At 43.4% G+C, this 21,547-nt stretch overlaps 1 protein-coding gene across 2 annotated transcripts in view; it reads right to left on the bottom strand.

The window, feature by feature from the left end:
* ERN1 (endoplasmic reticulum to nucleus signaling 1) overlaps positions 1–21,271 on the bottom strand; it is a 93,917-nt gene extending 72,646 nt beyond the window's left edge. For both annotated transcript variants that reach the window (XR_001107717.2, XM_012453891.2), the window contains exon 1: positions 21,202–21,271. Coding sequence is in view for 1 of the 2 variants with exons in the window: in XM_012453891.2 (XP_012309314.2) it covers positions 21,202–21,264 (63 nt within the window). In the remaining variant the exon portion in view is untranslated. The remainder of the gene's footprint in view (positions 1–21,201) is intronic.
* Positions 21,272–21,547: the final 276 nt, after the last annotated feature.

Here is a 21,547-nt window from a genome sequence, read left to right as displayed (position 1 = left end):
TCCACTCTGATATGAGGGTTGGATCTTTTGGATGAGATCAAAATGTAATTTTTGGAGTCTCTATAGAAAACCAATATACCAAATGGCACTGCAAATTATACAGGGAGGGGTCTTTAAAAAATGCTCACCATGAAAATTCCCGAGATCCCACTGTAGATCTAAGTGGATAGGAATAACATGACAAAAAGTCAAAGGTCACAGCCTTCACCACCATAAAATAAATTCCTACAATACACATTTACCCAAACCAGTCTTTTCAAAAAAAAATGTTAATTTTCATTTTTTACATTGACATATAAAAATTATATCTACTTATGGTGTACAGCATGATGTTCTGATATATGTACACACTGTGGAATGGCTACATCAAGCTAATTAACATATCATTACCTCACATACTTACCATTTTTTTGTGGTGAGAACATTTAAAATCTATTCTGTTGGCAATTTTCAAGTATATAATATGTTGTTATTAACTATAGTCACCATGTTATATAATAGATCTCCTGAACAGCCCAGTTCTAATGGTTTTAAAAAATGTCCTTTGATGAAGACGATGATAATGTAGCCACTGACAATTCCTTTGATGAAGCCAACATTCTTTTAATGTCAGTGCCAAGGAAACACGCATTACTGATCAGCACAGGACAACTCCTTTGAACTGTAAGGCCCATTTTAATGACCAACCATAAATTGATGGGCCTCACACAGTAAGCTATGACTGCTTCACTCAGTAGGAATAAAATGCTCACACAAAAGAAAGCATATTCTGACACTGACTTTTTCATGTCAATATTACATTAGATTTCTGTGATTTCAGCATAGGTTTTCTATTTTCTAGGCTTCTCTGAGAGGCCATCTTTATGTATCCTCACACATTTGAATAGAGATTGGAAAGCACAAGAAACTGCTGGGAAGTTGGTGTTGGCACAACCAAATCTTCCGAGTTGAGGCTTGAAAACAGGACTCAGAAATAGGGGCAAAGCAAGAGGAACTGGCCAAGAGCAAACAACGCTGCTTTCTTCAGCTTATCAAGTGGTCGGCAGGAAACAGAAGCAGGCAAGAATTACCAATGGGGAGATAGCAAACCTATGGGCTCAAACAAGAGGACTTTCCAGACATCAAAGGAAGAACTCCCTTGTGAAAAGGGAAAAATGGCTGTCCCAGGCAGGCATGGGCAAGGAGCCATATTTTATAGGACATTCTCTGCTGTCATTCTCAGTTTTCCTAGGAATCTCTCTTTCTAAAGTCACAGTCACCATCCTGGTCAGGCTTCTGCCTAGCCTGGAGGTCATCCAATCTTTTTTTCTTTTTTCAAGACGGAGTTTCGCTTTTGTTGCCCAAGCTGGTGTGCAAGGGCGCAATCTCGGCTCACTGCAACCTCCGCCTCCCAGGTTCAAGGGATTCTCCTGCCCCAGCCTCCCGAGTACCTGGGATTACAGGCACGCGCCACCACACCCGGCTAATTTTTTGTATTTTTAGTAGAAACGGGTTTTCACCATGTTAGCCAGGCTGGTCTCAAACTCCTGACCTCAGGTGATCTGCCCACCTCAGCCTCCCAAAGTGCTGGCATTACAGGTGTGAGCCACAGCGCCCGGACGGGTCATCCAGTCTTACTGCCAACTTCTGTAGGTCCCAGAAGTGGAAATGGGCATCTGGATTGTGGGTTGAGGTGGCTAAGCTTCCACATTTGTTTTTTCTTTAAAAAACTGAGGAATAGCAACATCTCTTTAAACACTAAGAAAGCAAAATAAATACTGAGAATTTCAAAAGTTATATAAATATTAAGGCAGATTATTTAACAAAAAAAAATTGGTGGCAGCCAAACAAATCAGGAAGTAAACAAAACTCAAAAACCTGATTATCTACTCTGTCTCAAACCTCCACTGCTCATTTTTTTTTTTTTTTTGACATGGAGTCTCACTCTGTTTACCAGGCTGGAGTGCAGTGACATGATATCAGCTCACTGCAACCTCTGCCTCCTGGTTCAAGCGATTCTCATGCCTCTGCCTCCCAAGTAGCTGGGACTACAGGTGCTCACCACTATGCCCAGCTAATTTTTTTGTATTTTTAGTAGAGACAGGGTTTCACCGTGTTGGCCAGGATGGTCTCAATCTCTTGACCTCGGGATCCGCTGCCTTGGCCTCCCAAAGTGCTGGGATTACAGGCATGAGCCACCGCGCCTGGCCTGCTCCTCATCTCTTACCCTCATGAGCAGACAGCAATAATGTGACAACTGGTGCGAAGAGACAATCTGGAATAATTAAGGAAGAGTTAAAATATGTTTGGCTTGTGGTGTTTAAAAAGGAAGCAGTGGCCTGGCCGGGCACATTTGCTCACATCTATAATCCCAGCACACCAGGAGGCCAAGGTGGGCGGATCACTTGAGGTCAGGAGTTCAAGACCAGCCTGGCCAACATGGTGAAACCCCATCTCTACTAGAAATAGAAAAAAATTAGCCAGGTGTGGTGGCACATGCTTGTAAGCCCAGCTCCTTGGGAGGCTGACGCAGGAGAATCACTTGAACCCGGGAGGTGAAGAGGCAGTGAGCTGAGATCACGCCATTGCACTACAGCCTGGGTGACAGAACGAGACTCTGTCTCAAAAAAGAAAAAAAAAAAAAAAAAAAGAAGAAGAAGGAAGCAGAGTATAACTGCTGAGGAGATTGTCAGTAAACTTTACTACATTTATTTTAAGTTATGGGATTGTATTTCAATCATTTGGAAACTCACCTATGCTGCTGCTGCTGAGTGAGTCAACAGATATTTGTTAAGCTCAACATAGTGCCTGAGTAGTTTAATGTGGTTGTTAAAAGGGTAGACTCTGGAGCCAGAGCACCTCAGGCAGTCACTTACCTCTCTGTGCCTTGAGTTTCTCAACCATAAAATGGGGATAATGCTAACTAACTTTAAAGAGTTGTTGGGAAAAGCTTCTGGATAGCTGAATACATGGAGCTTCCTGATGGGTGGCACACCCCAAGGGCATGAAATCTCCAGGCCCCTTCCCACATGCCTTGCCCTACACATCTCTCCATCTGTATCCTTTATAATAAACCAGTAAATACAAAAGTCACCAACTCTAGCCTAACTGGTGTGGGCTACATGCAGACTCTGAGGCCTGGTGTGAGGCTCACACTGTCTGCTCTGGTAGACAAGAAATTATCAATGCTGGAGGCTTAATCTAGCTGAAAGAAACCTCTGGGAATGGATATCAGAATATCTGGCCTTAATGTATTTCCACTGTGACTAGTAGGCTTTTCTCCAAAGAAGGTGATCAAAACAAAGGATGTATTTTAAACACTTAAACAGTTACTGGTAGTTGGTTCCCTGGCTATCTAGTTTTCAGTGTGGCAGTCACGTAGTCACCTATATGTTTAAGCTGTTAAATGTGCTCCCCCCACCAATAATGAGATAGCCTTTCATGGAAACTGTGCAGTTGTGTGCACATTTGGTTTTATGTTCCCTTAACCATTGCATACTGCCATTGAATTAGGTGGATCAGTGGATATTTTAGGATGAGGTTAAAAAAAATTTTATTAAATTCAACCATCATTAGAATTACTTTTGCTATCCTAGAACATTACAAATTATGAATAAAACAAGTATACATAATTAGTGGCTCCAAGTGTTCAAGTATGTGCAGAGTTAAACATTTCTAGCTACAGCCAAATCTCCCTGGTATCTAATATTTTATTTTTCCAGTCATATTTTGCCCTTTACCTAAATCTTTTTTTTTTCTTTTGAGATGGAGTCTCACTCTGTTGTCCAGGCTGGAGTGCAATGGCATGATCTTGGCTCACTGCAACCTCTGCCTCCCAGGTTCCAGCAATTCTCCTGCATCAGCCTCTGGAGTAGCTGGGATTAGAGGCACGTGCCCCAACGCCCGGCTAATTTTTTATTATTAGTAGAGACAGGGTTTCACCATGTTGGCCAGGCTGGTCTCGAACTTCTGACCTCAGATGATCCACCCACCTCAGCCTCCCAAAGTGCTGGAATTAAAAGTGTGAGCCACTTCGCCCAGTGACCTTTACCTAAACCTATGCCACAAAGTCCTCTGTGTCCCTAGAATAATTCCATGAGCTTTTAAAGACTGTAATAAGAAGGTAAATGAAAAAAAAAAAAAAAGCTGTTGCAAGGAGAGTTAAGTCAACATAAGTAAAGCTCTTAGAACAGGGCCTAATATACAGAGAGCATCATGTAAGTGTCATTACTATTCATCAAGAACTGTCTGAGACACTAGGATCTAATCACAAGAGATCTGATTCCTGCCTTCATGGAACTTATAGTCCAATAGGAGACCACATTAATCAATAAAAAGTGCCATGAAAGGGACATACTGGAAACCGTGACAGCATATCAGGAGAGGATCTGGTCTTGTGATGGTGGGGGAAGCATAGTGTTAAAGGAGATTTTCCTGATGAAATGACATTTGAGTTAAGATCTATAGGAAGGGGAGAAGGAAAGGAGAATTTCCTGGGCAGATGGAATACCCCTGCAAAATTCTGAGACTGCAGGGAATTGGTTGTGTTTGAGGACCTAACGAACCAGTGTAGCTGGACAGAGAAAGCGACGGGATATGGGACACGATGGGGTTGGCAGAGAAGCCCCAGCATGCACTCATATGGAGTAGGCCACAAGAGTCAGAATTATTTTTACATGTCTTATTTGTTATCTATGCAGCTGAAGGAAAGATTGCTGTTCATATTGTTCTAAAGTCAATCTGGAAGGAAAAAAGCACTCCGCCTAAGGTGAAGCGTGCAATGCACCAACCACAATCTGTGTTCACACTTTCGGTGAGTCTCCTCCAGTGGTTTAATTTATACTAACCTTAGACTGCTGTTCCCTAGTGGGTTTACAGCTGAATATAAGCAGAACACATCAGAACTTTGCAGGAGACTGTAGTAAATATGGCTGTTTCTGCGATGAAATGTGGCCTTCAGGACAATCCCCAGTGCAGATTTTCTTGCTTTCTGAGACCCCTCATTTGAAGGCTTTCTCTGGCCAGCGATCACACATGAAATCAGAAAGCTCCCTCAGAACGGCTGAGGAGTTAAACCTGCAACCTCCTGTCTTTTTAATCATCCAGGCGCCCCATCTCCACAGTAGCTGCAGTCAGGTACAGTGCCAGGGCTATTTTCATGACAAGAGGCAGAAATCTCGGGGGTACTAAGCTTACAGGACAAGGTAAGTTGTTGGCTCATGGTCTCACGTTACTCAAGCAGCTTGGCAAGGACTTCAGGATTTGCCAATCTCTTCCAGGCACTCCCTGCCGCATACTTATTCCTGTTGGCTGACTCTTCTATTTCAACTCCTGTGTGCTAGTTCACTTACTCCAACCCTGCCCCTAGGCTGGACTCTCATCCTACATATATACAGAAAGAAGGGTCCTATTACACACAAGGCAATGCTGCCCCAAGGCCTATAAAACTCCTGCCTTCAAGGAGTTTATCATCTAGCAGAGGAACCATGTAAATCAGGGAAAAGACGGCAAGCTCCATTCCCTTGCTTCCCGAAAGCTGACTTGGCAGCCTCCCCAGGTCCTGCCCAGAGCAGTTCCAAGATTCTGAGCCCATATACCCTGCTCGGCTGTCTTCTCACTCCTTGGCCTAGCCTGTGTCCATACAGCTCTAAAATCTGTTATTTTATCCTCCCAAAACTCCAATTAAAAAAAAAAAGTTCCTCAGGTATCCTCATGAGTCTGGAACATATAGATGCTTTTGGGGTGAATGAAGCTGACAGAAGATGAGGTGGGCACAGAGATGCATGTTCTGGTTTGAGCTCTGGGCAAGTCATTAGATTTCTCCAGGCATGGGTTTCCAATTCTATAAAGTGAGAAGCCTGAGTTGGATGGTGGCTGCAGCTCTGAAGCATGCCAATCCATGACTTACCAGACCCTCATCTCTCCTCAGGCTTTGCTGTAGCTTCTTCTAGCCCCAACCAATCAAAACATGCCCAAAATCCACATAAAAATTTGAGAGAGTTTAGAAGTCCTGATGCCTTTGAACATAGTCATTTCCAATCCTGGTCTTGCGACATCTAAGTATCTCTACTTATCTCAAAATACTGCAACATTAGAAATTAGTAATAATCTAAGTCACTTTAAGGTTCAGGGTCAGGAAAAGAAACACCACGAAAATCAACTAATGTTATGTGGGACCAGGTAGCTGACTCCCAGGCACACATACCTACTACAGACTCTAAAACCAACCATCTCCTAAACGGAAAGGGCGATGCCTTTTCTTCTCTCAACCACAAATCAGATAAGTGACTGAACTTTTACCAGGCACTGAAAGCCCCAGAGATTTCCAAGCACTGAACCATCAAGATCAAGATGACTTAGGGTCAGTTTTACAAGCAACTGTGGCTTGGTTCCCAGTTAGTTGAGCATCAAAACTACAGATAAACTTGTTCTTAATCTCTACATGTAAAGGAAACCGTTTTCTTTTTTGTAAAACCAGCTCATGGCAAGTGGAAAATGAACTCTATCAGAATTCTAGGATAAGGTCACTGGATTGCTCATGAGGTAGTACCTTTAAAGGTCAGAGATTCCCTAAATTTATTCTTACAACTTTCTTACAGCATTTGAATTAATCTGGAGATGTTACAAATACTTCTGCAGTGGAAAAAACAAATTAATCTTATCGAATGTAAAAAAAAAAAAAATACACAAACACCCCCACACATACCCATTTGTGTGAGAGCAGAGCCATCACAAAAATCAAAGAATGGCTGGTTCTGACCCCTCTGTGGGGGCTTTATGAGGTTTCCCTGACAGGATTTAATGTCTTATCATGTTATCCTTAAAAATCAACAATGTGGCCAGGCATGGTAGCTCATGCCTGTAATCCCAGCACTTTGGGAGGCCAAAGTGGGAGGATCACTGGAGGCCAGGAGTTTGAGACCCACCTGGGCAACAAGGCAAAACCCCGTCTCTATTAAAAATATAAAAATTAGCTGAGCATGTTGGCACATGGCTGTAATCCCAGATACTCGGGAGGCTGAAGCACGACAATCGCCTGACCTGGGAGGCAGAAGTGACAGAGTGAGACCCTATCTCAAAACAAAGACAAAGAAAGTAAAGAAAAATCAACAATAGTCACACTTAGTCCCTCATATTTGCTCAGCATTTTCAGACATACCTGAGGACTGTCAACACCAGTCCTCCAGAAGATTAGACAAGAAACAAACGGGAAGCTGGGCACGGTGGCTCACGCCTGTAATCCAAACACTTTGGGAGGCTGAGGAGGGCAGATCACCTGAGGTCGGGAGTTCAAGACCAACCTGACCAACGTGGAGAAACCCGTCCATACTAAAAATGCAAAATTAGCCAGGTGTGGTGGTGCATGCCTGTAATCCCAGCTACTTGGGAGGCTGAGGCAGGAGAATCACTTGAACCCAGAAGGCAGAGATTTCAGTGAGTCAAGATCATGTCATTGCACTCCAGCCTGGGCAACAACAGCAAAACTTTGTCTCAAAAAAAAAAAAAAAAAAGAGAAAGAAACAAATGGGAGTACCAACCTGTACACTAACCCCAACACTCAGTGAGGTGGTGCCATTCAGAGTGCTGGAAGGGATCTAGTCTAGGAGAATACAGTGGTCAGGGAAGGCCCTACACCCTATACAGGACAAATGATCAATATCCGATGAAACCACACCATGGCGTGTGGCAACTTACAAGGCCTCCATCTCCCTTGCTCTGCTCTATGTTTCTTCCCCACAACCCCTGAAGAATTTTATCACCTTGTCACATTCTATATAATGTATTTACCATGCTATTGTCCCTCCCAACCAACTAGGTAGGAGTTACATAAGGGCAGGGGTCTTTGCTTTGTTCATATGTCCCAAGCATCTCAAATAGTACTTGGCATAAAATATGTACTCAAAAAGGTGGTAAATAAATGAACAGATAAACAGATGGAATTCACTACATTCAAGAGCTAGGAAGCTGGGAGGCTCAAAGCAAAAGAGCCCTCCCATCTTCTACCCTCCCCAGGTGAAAGTGTGAGGCTGCACCAGAAAAAGAGACAGCTGGGGGACTAGTCACTTTCACCTAAATGGTGATCCTAATTTGGGAAGACATTTGGAAACAGGCCCGCCAAAGAGATTTTCTAGTTCCATTGCTTTGTTTTACAGATGAGGAAGCAGAGGGGGAAATAACTCATTTGCCCAAAGTCACACAGCTAGCTAGTACAGAACTTCCTGACTCTCACTTGCTGAAAGAATACATACAATTTCATCACACGGGGCAAAAACACATATAGAAACAAGATACTGAGCCTATAACTACATTTAAGGACAGTTAAAATGATAAACTATGCCCATCTGCTCAAGGAATGCAGAACTGGTCTGCCACTTGGGATTTCCTTTAAGCATTAAGGTAAATCAGGAAACAGCCCTGGTGCTGGAGTCTACACAGCTCTTTCAGGCCAGGTGCCAAGCCCCACTCCGAGGTTGTCTTCAAAGAGTGGGCTCCCAATTCTACTGACATTTGTCAACCTGGTTCCAGCAGAGCTTTGGATTTGGTCCAGCCCACTCAATGTGATGCTTTGAAGCGAGCATCCTCTTGTTTCTAAATCAGCTATTAAGGATCCTCCAAGTAACAACTGAGATGGGTCCAGGGGCTGAGACAACTGACTGGTCCTCTCCTGTGTTCCACAGTTGGGCTTGTCAACTCGGCACCTGCTATAAAAACCCTTCAAGGGAACTCTGCCCGACTCAGGCAATGAGGCTAATAGCCAGCTCTCACATGAAAAGGGGAAGGGAGTGTCACAGCCTGCACCCTCCCACCATTTGCTTCCAAAACATACGTTCCCACCCTGATAGGAAAGTTCCTGTTTGCTCACAAGCTTCTTCTTGTGCTTTAACTAACTCACTCCTTCTACAAAGTCCTTCTCCTCACTCCTACTGGCTACTACACTCTTGTTATAGAAAGCTGTTTTAAAACCATAAAGATGATTTTACCCATCAGGGTACTGTGAAGTATCCTCAAAAACAGTATTGTTTTGATTTCTTAAGCCTCTTAATATATGGAAAAGGCAATAAACAAATGAAGCATAAGTTGGGTAACTTCAAAGAAACATTTAAACATCTTACAATTTAGTAACTAAATATGTTTTAATATAAGGCCCGTTAGTTAAAGCTGATAAAAGCAATTTCAACAGTTTGTAATTGAAGAAAAAAAATCCATTAGTCTTGAATTACCTGCTCTCTAGAAGTTGAATGACATAGTATAGCAGAGAAAACATAATACTGGGTTCTTTATTTCTAGTTCTAACTCTAACTAGCAGACTCTATCAATGCCATCCTCTCTGTAAAATGAGCCAAATTCGGTCTCTAGTCTGGTCCCGTGTTCTGTAACATTACTGGGCATGTGGAGATGCATTTGTTCTTTCCAGGATTCAGGTACAAAAATTACTTGAAGGCCTCATCCTGGTTGCACATCAGAGTCACTTGGGCCTTAAAACATTATTTGTTTGTTCCGTAGAGATGGGGTCTCTCATTGTTGCCCAGTCTGGTCTCAAACTCCTGACTTCAAGTGATCCTCCTGTCTTGGCCTCCCAAAGTGCTGGATTCCAAAGTGCTGGATTACAGGTGTGAGCCACTGCAACTAGCCTTAAACAAACTTCTTTTTTTTTTTTTGAGATGGAGTCTCACTCTGTCACCAGGCTGGAGTGCAGTAGCACGATCTCAACTCACTGTAACCTCTACCTCCCAGGTTCAAGCCATTATCCTGACTCAGCCTGAGTAGCTGGGATAACAGGCATGCGCCACCATGCCCAGCTAATTTTTGTATTTTTAGTAGAGACAGGGTTTCATCATGTTGGCTAGGATAGTCTCAATCTCTTGACCTCGTGATCCACCTACCTTGGCCTCCCAAAGTATTGGGATTACAGGCGTGAGCCACTGCGCCCAACGGCCTTAAACATTTTTTTTTTTTTTTTAAAAGAAAAGATACTGGCCCCCACTCCGAGATTCCAGTTTCATTCACCTAGGATGGGGCCTCAGCACAGGGTTTTTAAAAAGCTCCCCAGGTGACTGAGTCATGGCCGGGAAGCACTGCCTCAAGTAACACATTCCTAGCCACAGCTGTGGCCCCCTGTACAGGTGTTTCTCTCACTCCTAGTGGCTCCTCAGGAGTCATGGGCCATTTGCTTTAAGAGAAGAGAGGTCTGATTTACCTTGGTCAACAAACTCCTCTGACTCAACTGGAGATGTCAGGTTCAAGGGACATGACAGCACTGTTTGTTCAGTGAATGTACAGAAAAATTCGGTTTCCATGACAGACACTCCTGCAGCCCAGACAAACAATTATTTCCTCATCTGAAATAGAGGGGGGAAATAATCCACTGGAGAATGAGATGGTTTTGAATTATAATTATAAATTAGTCTACTAACAAAGGAAGTCATGTTTAATACATGAGAGGACAACTCTGGGCCAAGGTTCATTTTTTTAACAGTTGAAACATCATGCTGAGTGAAAAATGAAACTGACATGGAATAATCACCAAACCATTTATCTCATGGGGTTTGGCAATGGAAAAATTAATCTTATTGCTGATAAGACGAGCCCACCAAAAGGATACCACACACTATGGGTCATACGCACCCAAGCATATATCCGAAAGCTCCTCTAATTCTGTAGAAAGACACACAACTGGTGTGATCCCATTAAAGAGATATAAAATATAGCTGAAGCAACCTCCCACCTCCATCCACAACCCACTTGCTTGGTGATAAAACAGCCCCTCATTTTATTGGTCTTATTGAGTCAAAAAGAGGACTTCAATAAATATCTGCTGTGTGCCCACTACAGTGGGTATAATCAGCATGCCATGTTAATGCTAAAGAGAATGCAACGATCAGCAAGCCAGGGTCGCTGCCTTCTAGGATGAACCAGCCAGGGAAGTGAGACACACCCCCAGGGGCATCTTCCTGGCCCTCTCACTCCTTCCTTCCCTCATTAGTCTCTTCTGAGAGCTACCTAAGCTAACTTGAATCCCTCCACTGTGGTTTAAGAGCCAGAGTCATGGCCACTCTCTCTCTCATCACAGATCTGCTCCCTGGTGCCAGAACTGCTTAGCAGGTGGGAACTCTGCAAAGGCAAACACTCAGAACCAACATGGTAATGAGAGTTCTATCTTTTCAGGATTTCTTGGTGAAGGCTGTGACTGAGCTAGTGCAGAGTGGCTTCGGTTAAAGGCCTCTAAGGAAAGAACTTTCAGTTTTGTTCTTTCAGACATATGACTAGGTGAGATGTTACCGAAAACATGCACCTGCTTGGATATTATTAGAAATCTCAAGCAAAGAAATGAGCTAAAACTGTGTATTAGGCTTAGCACGATTTTTTTTTTTTTTTTTTTAAGATGGAGTCTCGCTGTGTTGCCCGGGGTTGGAGTGCAATGGCATGATCTCGGCTCACTGCAACCTCCACCTCCCGGATTCAAGCGATTCTTCTGCTTCAGCCTCAGGAGTAGCTGGGATTACAAGCACCCGCCACCATGCCTGGCTTATTTTTGTATCTTTGTAGAGATGAGGTTTCACCATGTTGGCCAGACTGGTCTTGAACTCCTGACCTTGTGATCCTCCCATCTTGGCCTCCCAAAGTGCTGGGATTACAGGCGTGAGCCACCGTGCCCAGCCTAGCAGGCTCTTAATTCCTACTCTCTCCATGATTGCTGGATTTGACTCTATAGTCAAAAACGGAGGAAAAAGAGCATTACCTGGGTATTTTCCTGAAGCTTACAAGAAAGTCTACTGGCCTAGACCTCTAGATCCTTCTCTCAGGGCTACATAGCTTGGTCAGCTCCTCAGGGTATGACTGAAGGTAGCCAGATTGGTTTATCCTAACATACGCACCAGAACATAAGCACTGCAGGAGCTGCTCTTCAAAGGGAGGGAGGAGGATCAGGTTTAAGGTTTGGTTCTGCCACTCACACATGACTTTGGACACCAGCCCTCGCTGGGCTTGGCTTTTCCCATCTGTCTGCTCTGGAAGACAGAGCAGGGTAATAATTTTCTTCAACTTTGGAGAGGAGGCTAATGCCTGAGAGAGGGTGCCCCAAACACCACCCTCCTAGGTTCTGATGTGTTTATATTGTCACTGAGGGATGTGCATCATATTTCTTGTGTGCAGCTGAAGGGGGAAAAATTTCGACTCATTTGACTACATGGTCAAGAACCCTCAAGCAGTTTAATGCACTATGATTCCAGTTATCTTCGGAGGCTACACCTCTATTCAGACATGCTTGTATAGCTCAAAATACTTCTGTAATTCTTTGGAAATTCCCTTCAAAGGATATACTTTTGAATCCCCTAAATGGTAAAAATCCTGCTCACTTTAGGAGAGATTTCATTTTAATAAACGGCTGAAAATCAAATCCAAGTGTCCTCAATAAATTGTGTGATCAAATTGAGTAATAACAATTTTGATCAAAAGTGCAGTGTGAATCATGTAAAAGTCCTATTAAGCAAAGACTGGAAGGAATTGGGGACTGTTTTAACTTGTATAAGGACAATTGGCTTAAGAGTAAATATTTGTTTTTAAAGGTTCCTTTTTGTTTTAAAGTTGAATTATTAAATGGGTTAGATCAGTTATTAAATTTAACTGGAATTTTTTTTTAAGACTGATTTCAATAACATGTAAACTGATGCCAAAGGGTGATTATTTTGAAAGGGACATATTTTTTTGGAAGAATAAATTCAGGTATATGTAGGAAAAGCAAAAAAAAAAAAAAAAAAAAAAAAAAGCCGCAAATACTACATTTTCTTTTTTCTTTTTTGTTCCTTTTCTTTTCCAAGTAGATAATCCCCGAAAAAGCTATTACTTTATCATCAAGTGGTACTTTAATGTTCCTAAGAAAAACAGCCACGTTTTAAGAACTGCAGCCTCCAAAAGGTACAATCAATGTACCAACTCTTGATTTATGAACAGTCTTGAGGCAAAATTTTAAATGGCTCACAACTGACCATACAAAGAATCTTATCTGTAGGAGGCAGGCCACCTTCAAAACCAGAGAATTATCCCAAGGTATCTGAGGATGCTCATGGGAGCCACTTCTCCTAGAAAGTTGATCTGGAACTACTGCAAACCAAACGACCCTGCAAATGAGTTATTTAACAAATCCAAATAAAACATTTTCTTAATAGCTTTTATGTATAAAAGGTGTCATCCAGAGACTGCCCTGGTTTATTTACATCTTCAAAATATAAAAAAAATCAGCCAGGCCACGGTGGCTCACGCCTGTAATCCCAGCACTTTGGGAGGCCAAGGCGGGCAGATGACCTGAAGTCAGGAGTTCGAGACCAGCCTGGCCAACACGGAGAAACCCTGTCTCTACTAAAAATACAAAAAAATTAGCCAGGCATTGTAGTGGTCGCCTGTAATCCTAGCCACTCCAGGAGGCTGATTCAAGAGAATCACTTGAACCCAGGAGTCAGAGGTTGCAGTGAGCCGAGATCGTGCCATTGCACTCCAGCCTGGGTGACAGAGCGGGACTCCATTTCAAACAAACAAACAAACAAACAAAATGTAAACATTCTATTTTCATCCAACTTAAAGTCCACACTACTAAAAGAAAGTGGCCACTGATATAAGAAAATGGCAGGCCAGGCGCGGTGGCTCATGCCTGTAATCCCAGCACTTTGGGAGGCTGAGGCAGGCGGATCACAAGGTCAGGAGTTCAAGACCAGCCTAGCCAATATAATGAAATCCCGTCTCTACTAAAAATACAAAAATTAGCTGGGCATGATGGCGTGTGCCTATAGTCACAGCTACTCAGGAGGCTGAGGCAGAAGAACCACTTGAACCCGGGAGGTGGAGGTTGCAGTGAGCTGAGATCACACCACGGCACTACAGTCTGAGAGACAGGGCAATACTCTGTCTCAAAAAAAAAAAAAAAGAAAGAAAGAAAGAAAAGAAAATGGCATACTTTAAAGTGGCTATCATAAAAACAATTTAAGGTTGGTTTTGTGTTTTTTAAAAGATTCAACATTGCTTAGGGGCTGGGGGAGAGGGCCGTAAAAGACTACATACAATCAGCAAATTTCAATTTTACGAATCTATCCCAAGGAAATAACTAAGCAGTTCAGACTCATTCAAGAGTTTAGCAACAAGAAAGTTAATTATATTGTTTATACTAATGAAAATAAAAACAGCCGGGCATGGTGGCCCGTGCCTGTAGTCCCAGCTACTCGGGAGGCTGAGGTGGGAGGATTGCTTGAGCCCAGGAGTTCTGGGCTGTAGTGTGCTATGCCAACTGGGTGTCCGCACTAAGTTCAGCATCAATATGGTGACCTCCCAGGAGCGGGGGACCACCAGGTTGCCTAAGGAGGGATGAACTGGCCCAGGTCGGAAATGGAGCAGGTCAAAATTCCCATGCTGATCAGTAGTGGGATTGTACCTGTGAATAGCCACTGCACTCCAGCCCGAGCAACATAGTGAGACCCTGTCTCTTAAAAAAGAAAGAAAAGAAAAACATATCTGTGTAGTGAAAAAACCTAAAAAAAAAACAAAACAGCCTCCATATCTAAAAACTTGAGTGGTCAAATTATGGCACATCCACTCCATTCAGAGGAATACTATGCAGCCAATAAGAATAATGTTGCAGAACTAAGTTTATTGACATAGATCTCTATGTTCCAGGTAGGGAAGAAAAATATTATCTTTACATATATGCACACAGAAAAAGCATCTGGAAGACTATATGTCAAGATATCAGTAGATTAGTCATTAGAGAAATGCAAATCAAAAGTATAATGAGTTACCACATCCACCAGGATGGCTAAAGTTAAAAAGATAAATAATAACAAGTATTGGTGAAGGCATAGAGACACTGTAACCCTCCAACATTGCAGGTAGAAATATAAAATAGTGCAGCTGCCTTGAAAAACAGGCAGTTCCTTGAAAGGTTAAACAAAGAGTTACCATATAACCGAGAAATCTCATTTCTAGATATATGCTCAAGAAGAGTGAAAATAAATGTCAATTCAAAAATTTGTATACAAATGTTCATAGCAGAATTATTAATAGCCCCAAAGCAGAAACAATCCAAATGTCCCTCAAAGGATGGATGATATGGCTTGGCTCTGTGTCCCCACCCAAATCTCATCTTGTAGCTCCCATAATTCCCATGTGTTGTGGGAGGGACACAGTGGGAGATAACTGAATCATGGGGGTGGGTCTTTCCTGTGCTGTTCTCATGATAGTGAGTAAGTCTCATGAGATCTGATGGTTTTAAAAATGGGAGGCTCCCTGCACAGGCTCTCTTTGCCTACTGCTATCCATGTAAGTAAGATGTGACTTGCTACTCCTTGCCTGCTGTCATGATTGTGAGGCCTCCCCAGCCACGTGGAACTTTAAGTCTATTAAACCTATTTCTTTTGTAAATTGCCCAGTCTTGGGTATGCCATTATCAGCAGTGTGAAAATGGACTAATTCAATGGATAAATAGAATGTGATATATTCATATAATGGATTATTCAGCAAGAAAATGGAGCAAAGTACTGACACATGCTATTATACAACATGGATGAACCTTGAGAACATGATGCGAAGCTAAAAAAGCCAGTTACAAAAGACCATATGATGTCTGATTCCATTTATATAAGATGTCCAGAATAGGCAGATTTATAGAGACAGAAAGTAGATTTGTGGTTGCCAAGGTCTAGGAAGTTTGGGGGGGAATGGTGAGTAACAGTTAATAGGTATGAAGTTTCTTTCTGGGATGATGAAAGTGTTCTAAAATGGACTGTGGTGATGACTGCAGAATTCTGTGACTATACTAAAACCTGCTGAATTGTACACTTTAAATGGCTGAATTGTGATGCTAGTTGAAATATATCTCAATAAAATTGTTTAAAATGTTCATAGAGGTAATGTTTGGAAAATAAGATAATAGAAGGCTTGTTTTTTGTTTTTTAAATTTAGGCTTATCTATCCTTTCTAACTTTTCTACAATGAATATGATTACTTTGAGGTAATCCCTCAAAAAAATATCTTCCCCTGTTATCATACAGAAAGCACTAAACACAAAAATTAATTGAAAAAATGGAAATATGCCTTTCCTTATAATCCCTATGGCCCCAGCAAGGTGACTGGCAGGCAAAGCACAGCTTATTGCCACATCAACCCTGATCATTTATAACCCCAGTCCCCATCCAAAGGCTGGGCACAGAAGCTCAATGTTTTATGTTTTTTGTGTGTTTTTTTTTTTGAGATGGAGTCTCGTTCTGTTGCCCAAGTTGCAGTGCAGTGGTGTGATCTTGGCTCACTGCAACCTCCACCTCCCAGGTTCAAGTGATTCTCCTGCCTCAGCCTCCTGAGTAGAGGGGATTACAGGCGCATGCCACTGTACCTGGCTAATTTTTGTATTTTTAGTAGAGATGGGGCTTTGCCATGTTAGCCAGGCTGGTCTCAAGAACCTGACCTCAAGTGATCTGCCCACCTTGGCCTCCTAAAGTGTTGGGATTACAGGTGTGAGCCACTGCACCCGGCCGAGAATTTCAATGTGTTTTGAATGGACGATGGTTCACTAAGATGCTACTAAAGCAACAAATGTAATGGTGTACTCAGAACATTTCCTATTGGGTTATAGGAGACATTCTGCGGGGAAAAAAGTGAAAAAATAGAGAACGTTGTATTTTTATACTGTTGTATTTGCTGTATGTTTGTACATGAGCAAGGATCATAATCAAAAGTGATATACAGACTGTCTAAAACCAGTTGTGTTGCTCTAACACAGGGAAGTTTGAAATCAAACATGGGATACAGGTAAAGATAGGAGAAAAAAAACAGTTTCTGGGAAATATTTCCAACCAGTATGTTTATAATTCACAAACTATGATTCACCAGTCCTATTTTTTAAGCCAGCATCACACTCTAATCATATTCCTAGGTTACAAGCCCAGAGTTATTTGTGCATAATAAAAACTGAATCCATTAAGATGATACATTAGGCTTTTCTTCCCCATACATCTCTTTTGGGAGAACATTTGATTATAAAACCTACACGATATTGAACCTACATATTACTTTGGATCCCGAAACCAAAGAGGTTTCCTATGAAAGTGAAACAGTTATCCAAGGATTCTTTCAACTGAAAAATGGAATCCAAATCTGGGGCAGGCAAATAATGAAACCCTCAGACCCATGCAAGTGGTACTATTCCATCCAGACATGAAGAAAATTTTAAGTAGCTCACTGGATTTATGTTCAGAAATATGGTCTATTGTTGAACTCTCTCTCGAATAACTCTCTGATACATTTTTATCCTGTGCTCTAAGAAGCTACATTACTGCAGAAGGCTGAGTAGGCAGGCAAGTTAATGAAACAATACACATGTGCACAACTACAGTTTAATTTCATGATTGGCAGCCCTGATAACAGACTCAATGAAACATTCTACTTATGGCCTCAGTATAAATAGCTTGATATCGCCTATTAGGATAATTAATGCAGGTGATCACCGTCAGAATAAATGATAAGCAAAGACATTTCTAGTTAAGACTCATCTATCAGATTACAGTGTTCTGTACACCTATGATCCTCAGTTCTCTGACTTTTTAAAAACCTCCCTCTAAAACCAAAATATTGGCTAAATGAAAGAAATTTGATATATCATAGCTTTAAAAAAAAAAAAAAGGTACTTTGCCTCACATTGTACTGATTTCTTTGATAACTGAGAGATGTGGCACCTAAACACCCTAAAATGAGGACTGCTGACAGTGATTATGTAACACTAACCAACTCTCTGAGCAAGAAAGAGGTCTAGGAAGAAAGGAGAAACTCACCGACTAAATAAGCACATTCTGGATTAACAAAAGACAGCCTCAAGTGCTTAATAATACCAATGTTATTACGTTTTGGATCTGGTAGCCTAAAGTCTCAACTCATAATGAGTCAATGTCTGGTTCCATAAGACAAACACTGAAAGAAAATCACAGTATTGCCTCCAATGCAATAGTTACTCCATCAATCAAAAAGAAATATCATCAAAAACTATTTCTTGCAGAAGCATAGTATAACATTCAAAACATGATGACTTCAAGTAAAAAGCATCTTTGGAGGGTAAAGAGAATTTACATTTTTTTTTTTTTTTTTTTTTGAGACAGAGTTTCGCTCTTGTTACCCAGGCTGGAGTGCAAGGGCGCGATCTCGGCTCACCGCAGCCTCCGCCTCCTGGGTTCAGGCAATTCTCCTGCCTCAGCCTCCTGAGTAGCTGGGATTACAGGCATGCGCCACTATGCCCAGCTAATTTTTTGTATTTTTTTAGTAGAGACGGGGTTTCACCATGTTTGACCAGGATGGTCTGGATCTCTTGACCTCGTGATCCACCCGCCTGGGCCTCCCAAAGTGCTGGGATTACAGGCTTGAGCCACCGCGCCCGGCCGAGAATTTACATTTATTATCTATTATACACATTCGAAGAAGGTGCCTTCTTTCACAGGTTAGCTGTCCCCATTTCATCTATCAGGAAGGAGTCTCTAAGAAGTAAAATAACAGCTGGGTACAGTGGCTCACCCCCATGATCCCAGCACTTTGGGAGGCTGACACGGGGTATTACCTGAGGTCAGGAGTTTGAAACCAGCCTGGCCAACGTGGTGAAACCCGTCTCTACTAAAAATACAAAAATTAGGACGGGCACGGTGGCTCACGCCTGTAATCCCAGCACTTCGGGAGGCTGAGGTGGGCAGATCACCTGAGGTCGGGAGTTTGAGACCAGCCTGATCAACGTGGAGAAACCCCATCTCTAAAAAATAAGTAAATAAATAAATAAAATAAAACTAAAAATACAAAAATTAGCCAGCTGTGGTGGCGGGCGCCCGTCATCCCAGCTACTCAGGAGGCCGAGGCAGGAGAATCACTTGACCCCAGGAGGTAGAGGTTGCAGTGAGCCAAGACTGTACCATTGCACTCCAGCCTGGGCAACAACAGTGAAGAAACTCCATCTCAAAAAAAAAAAAAAAAAAAAAAAAAAATGTAAAATAACATGCGTAAGGCACAGCTAGCAAGTGACCAGTTAGAACTCAGATTTGTCTGATTTTATATCCATTGCATTCTGCACAACATCACTGTTGCCTGGTTTAACTGCAAACTTTGCTATGAGTTTCATTTACAATTTAAAAATAATAAGTCTTACTATGTTTGGGGGTGAAAACTCTTAGGAGAAAATTCTAGGAGTGAAATTCTGACCTTTCTTTCTTTCTTTTTTTTTTTTTGTTTTTTGAAATGGAGTCTCGCTCGCTCTGTCACCCAGGCTGGAGCGCAGAAGCTCCATCTCTGCTCACTGCAACCTCCGCCTCCCGGGTTCAGGTGATTGTCCTGCCTCAGCCTCCTCAGTAGCTGGGATTACAGGCCTACGCTAACAAGTCTGGCTACTGGTTTTTTTGTTTTGTTTTGTTTTGTTTTTTTAGTAGAAACCAGGTTTCACCACTTTGGTCAGGCTGCTGTCGAACTCCTGACCTCAAGTGATCCACCTGCCTCAGACTCCCAAAGTGCTAGGATTACAGGCGTGAGCCACAGTTCCTGGCCTAACCTTTCACCTAAATAGTAGTTACACTAAACTATAACCTTTTGATAAGGGTCTAGACTATTTTACCCTGAACTCTGAGAAGTTTGGATTTCTAAATACGAATTGGAAATATTTACACGAACTGAAACTATATAGTTTCAACTAAAGCTAAATCATTGGTTTTGGCTCTTTAGCCTAAGTTATTCAATAATCAGACACTAGAATCCAGTGAAAAAGTAGCAAAAGGAAATATGTGGCAAAGGAAACACCTATCCCCGGATGATATGAAATGATCGAATTCCATGTCAAACATTTGGTCATTCTGCTTATACCCTCACTATGAACAGATGCCAGGCAGTAGATAACCAATCCAAGGTGAGGTGCTCAAGTTCAAAACCTGATCTTAGTTGTAAAAGTGGGGTTTTTATTTGAAAGAAAAACTTAACTTCCACAAGTTCTATTATAAATCAAGTGTCTACAAATGTTCCTTTATTAAAAATAAAAACAACTGAATTTGAAAAAGGCGACCTTATTTATTTACTTCGTCTGTTTCCAAATTCTTCAGTTACTCCAAGAGTACAGACGGTTATTTACCTAAAATCCAAAACCTCCAAAGTGTTCACGCGGTGGCTGGCACGCAGGCACACACATATCAATGCTCTACTGGGACACCTGGTACATGATATCCCTATTAAAGAGTACACAGTACCTTTAAAGAGGTCATTAAACAGAACACGGACAAGTTTGCCATGCCCACATCCTGAACAATACATTTTGTAAAAACACTCGCTAATTTAGGTTCTTCCAACTAGAAGAAAAAAAAAAAAGCCAAGTCTCCCACAAAATGTCCTCCTCAAATACACAGCTGAGTGAAGGTCATAAATAGTTAAATGAGCGTAAACCAGGCCCTATCACTCATCTCCTCCAGAAAAAGATGAAAAGACATTTCTGACGGCCCCAGGTGATCTCCCACGAGGAGACAGTCATTCATTTGAGACTGTGAAGCGGCCTCACCTCGAACCCATGCGTGATCTTGCAACAGTGCAATTCCCACGGCTCCACTTGCTCAAGGAAGTCTCGGTGCACAGAAAAAAGCCTGCAGCCTCCTAATACCAAGAAACCAGCAGGGCAAGTGGCAGAAGCCAGCCCTCGGGTGAGAGTCCTTACCCCCTGTTGCATACGTTCCCCAAAGTTTTCGAATTTTTAAAAAGTTCCAACAAGGATTCGCAGCTCAGGACAGACCCCTCCCTGGATCCCAGAGCCCTTTCCGCTCCTCTGGCGGCCCCCGCCAGGCAGCGCCGGCGCCCACCCTCGAGGAGGAGGGTCCCCCGCAGGTGGGCGGCCTCCCCAGGCCGGGGACTTCCCGGACCACCAGGTGCCGTCCAGGGCGACACAAAGTTGCGCCCGAGCCCGCGGGGTCCCGGGAGCCGCTGCCCGTGACAGCTGCGCTGGCCCGGGAGGCTCCTCGGGCGGCGGACGCCTCGGTGGGGCCGAGACTCCCGTCAGGGAAGCGCTCACGGCCCGGCGCCTCCTCCTACGCCCGGCCCAAGCCTCCCCCGGCGGGGCGCACGGGGCCTCTGGCCACCGCCGCGTTCCCGGCTCGGACTCCAGCCCCGGCGGCCGGCGCGACGCTGCCCCGGCCCCGACCTGGCCGGCGCGAGCTGTCCTCCACCCCACGCTCCCCGGTCACTCACCCCGAGGCCGGACAGCAGGAGTGTCAGCAGCAGCAGCAGCAGCCGCCGCCGCCGGACCGGCATGGCGGGGACTCGGCCCTGGCTCCGGGGGCGGTACGGACGGAGGACGGGGCGGGGGCGCCGCGACGAAAGCGCGGCGGTGACCGAGCCCCAGCGGACGCAGAGCTGACTAGGCGGCGGCAGCACCCCCATTCCCGGCCCTATAAGCGCCGGGTGCCACCGCTTCTTCCGGTCGGGGCGGGGCCGGGGGCGGGGAATAGGCGGGGCCAACATAGGGGGCGTGTCAGGGGATGAGAGGAGGGCGTGTCCGGGGCGGGGATGTGGGAGGGACTGGTTCGGGGCGGGG

This window comes from Aotus nancymaae, unplaced genomic scaffold, assembly GCF_030222135.1.
Source record: "Aotus nancymaae isolate 86718 unplaced genomic scaffold, 86718_ANA_hifiasm-v0.15.2.pri h1tg000089l, whole genome shotgun sequence".
Classification (NCBI taxonomy): Eukaryota; Metazoa; Chordata; class Mammalia; order Primates; family Aotidae; genus Aotus; species Aotus nancymaae.
The sequence above is the reverse complement of the archived record's forward strand: the minus strand, read 5'-3'. Positions and strand labels throughout refer to the sequence as shown.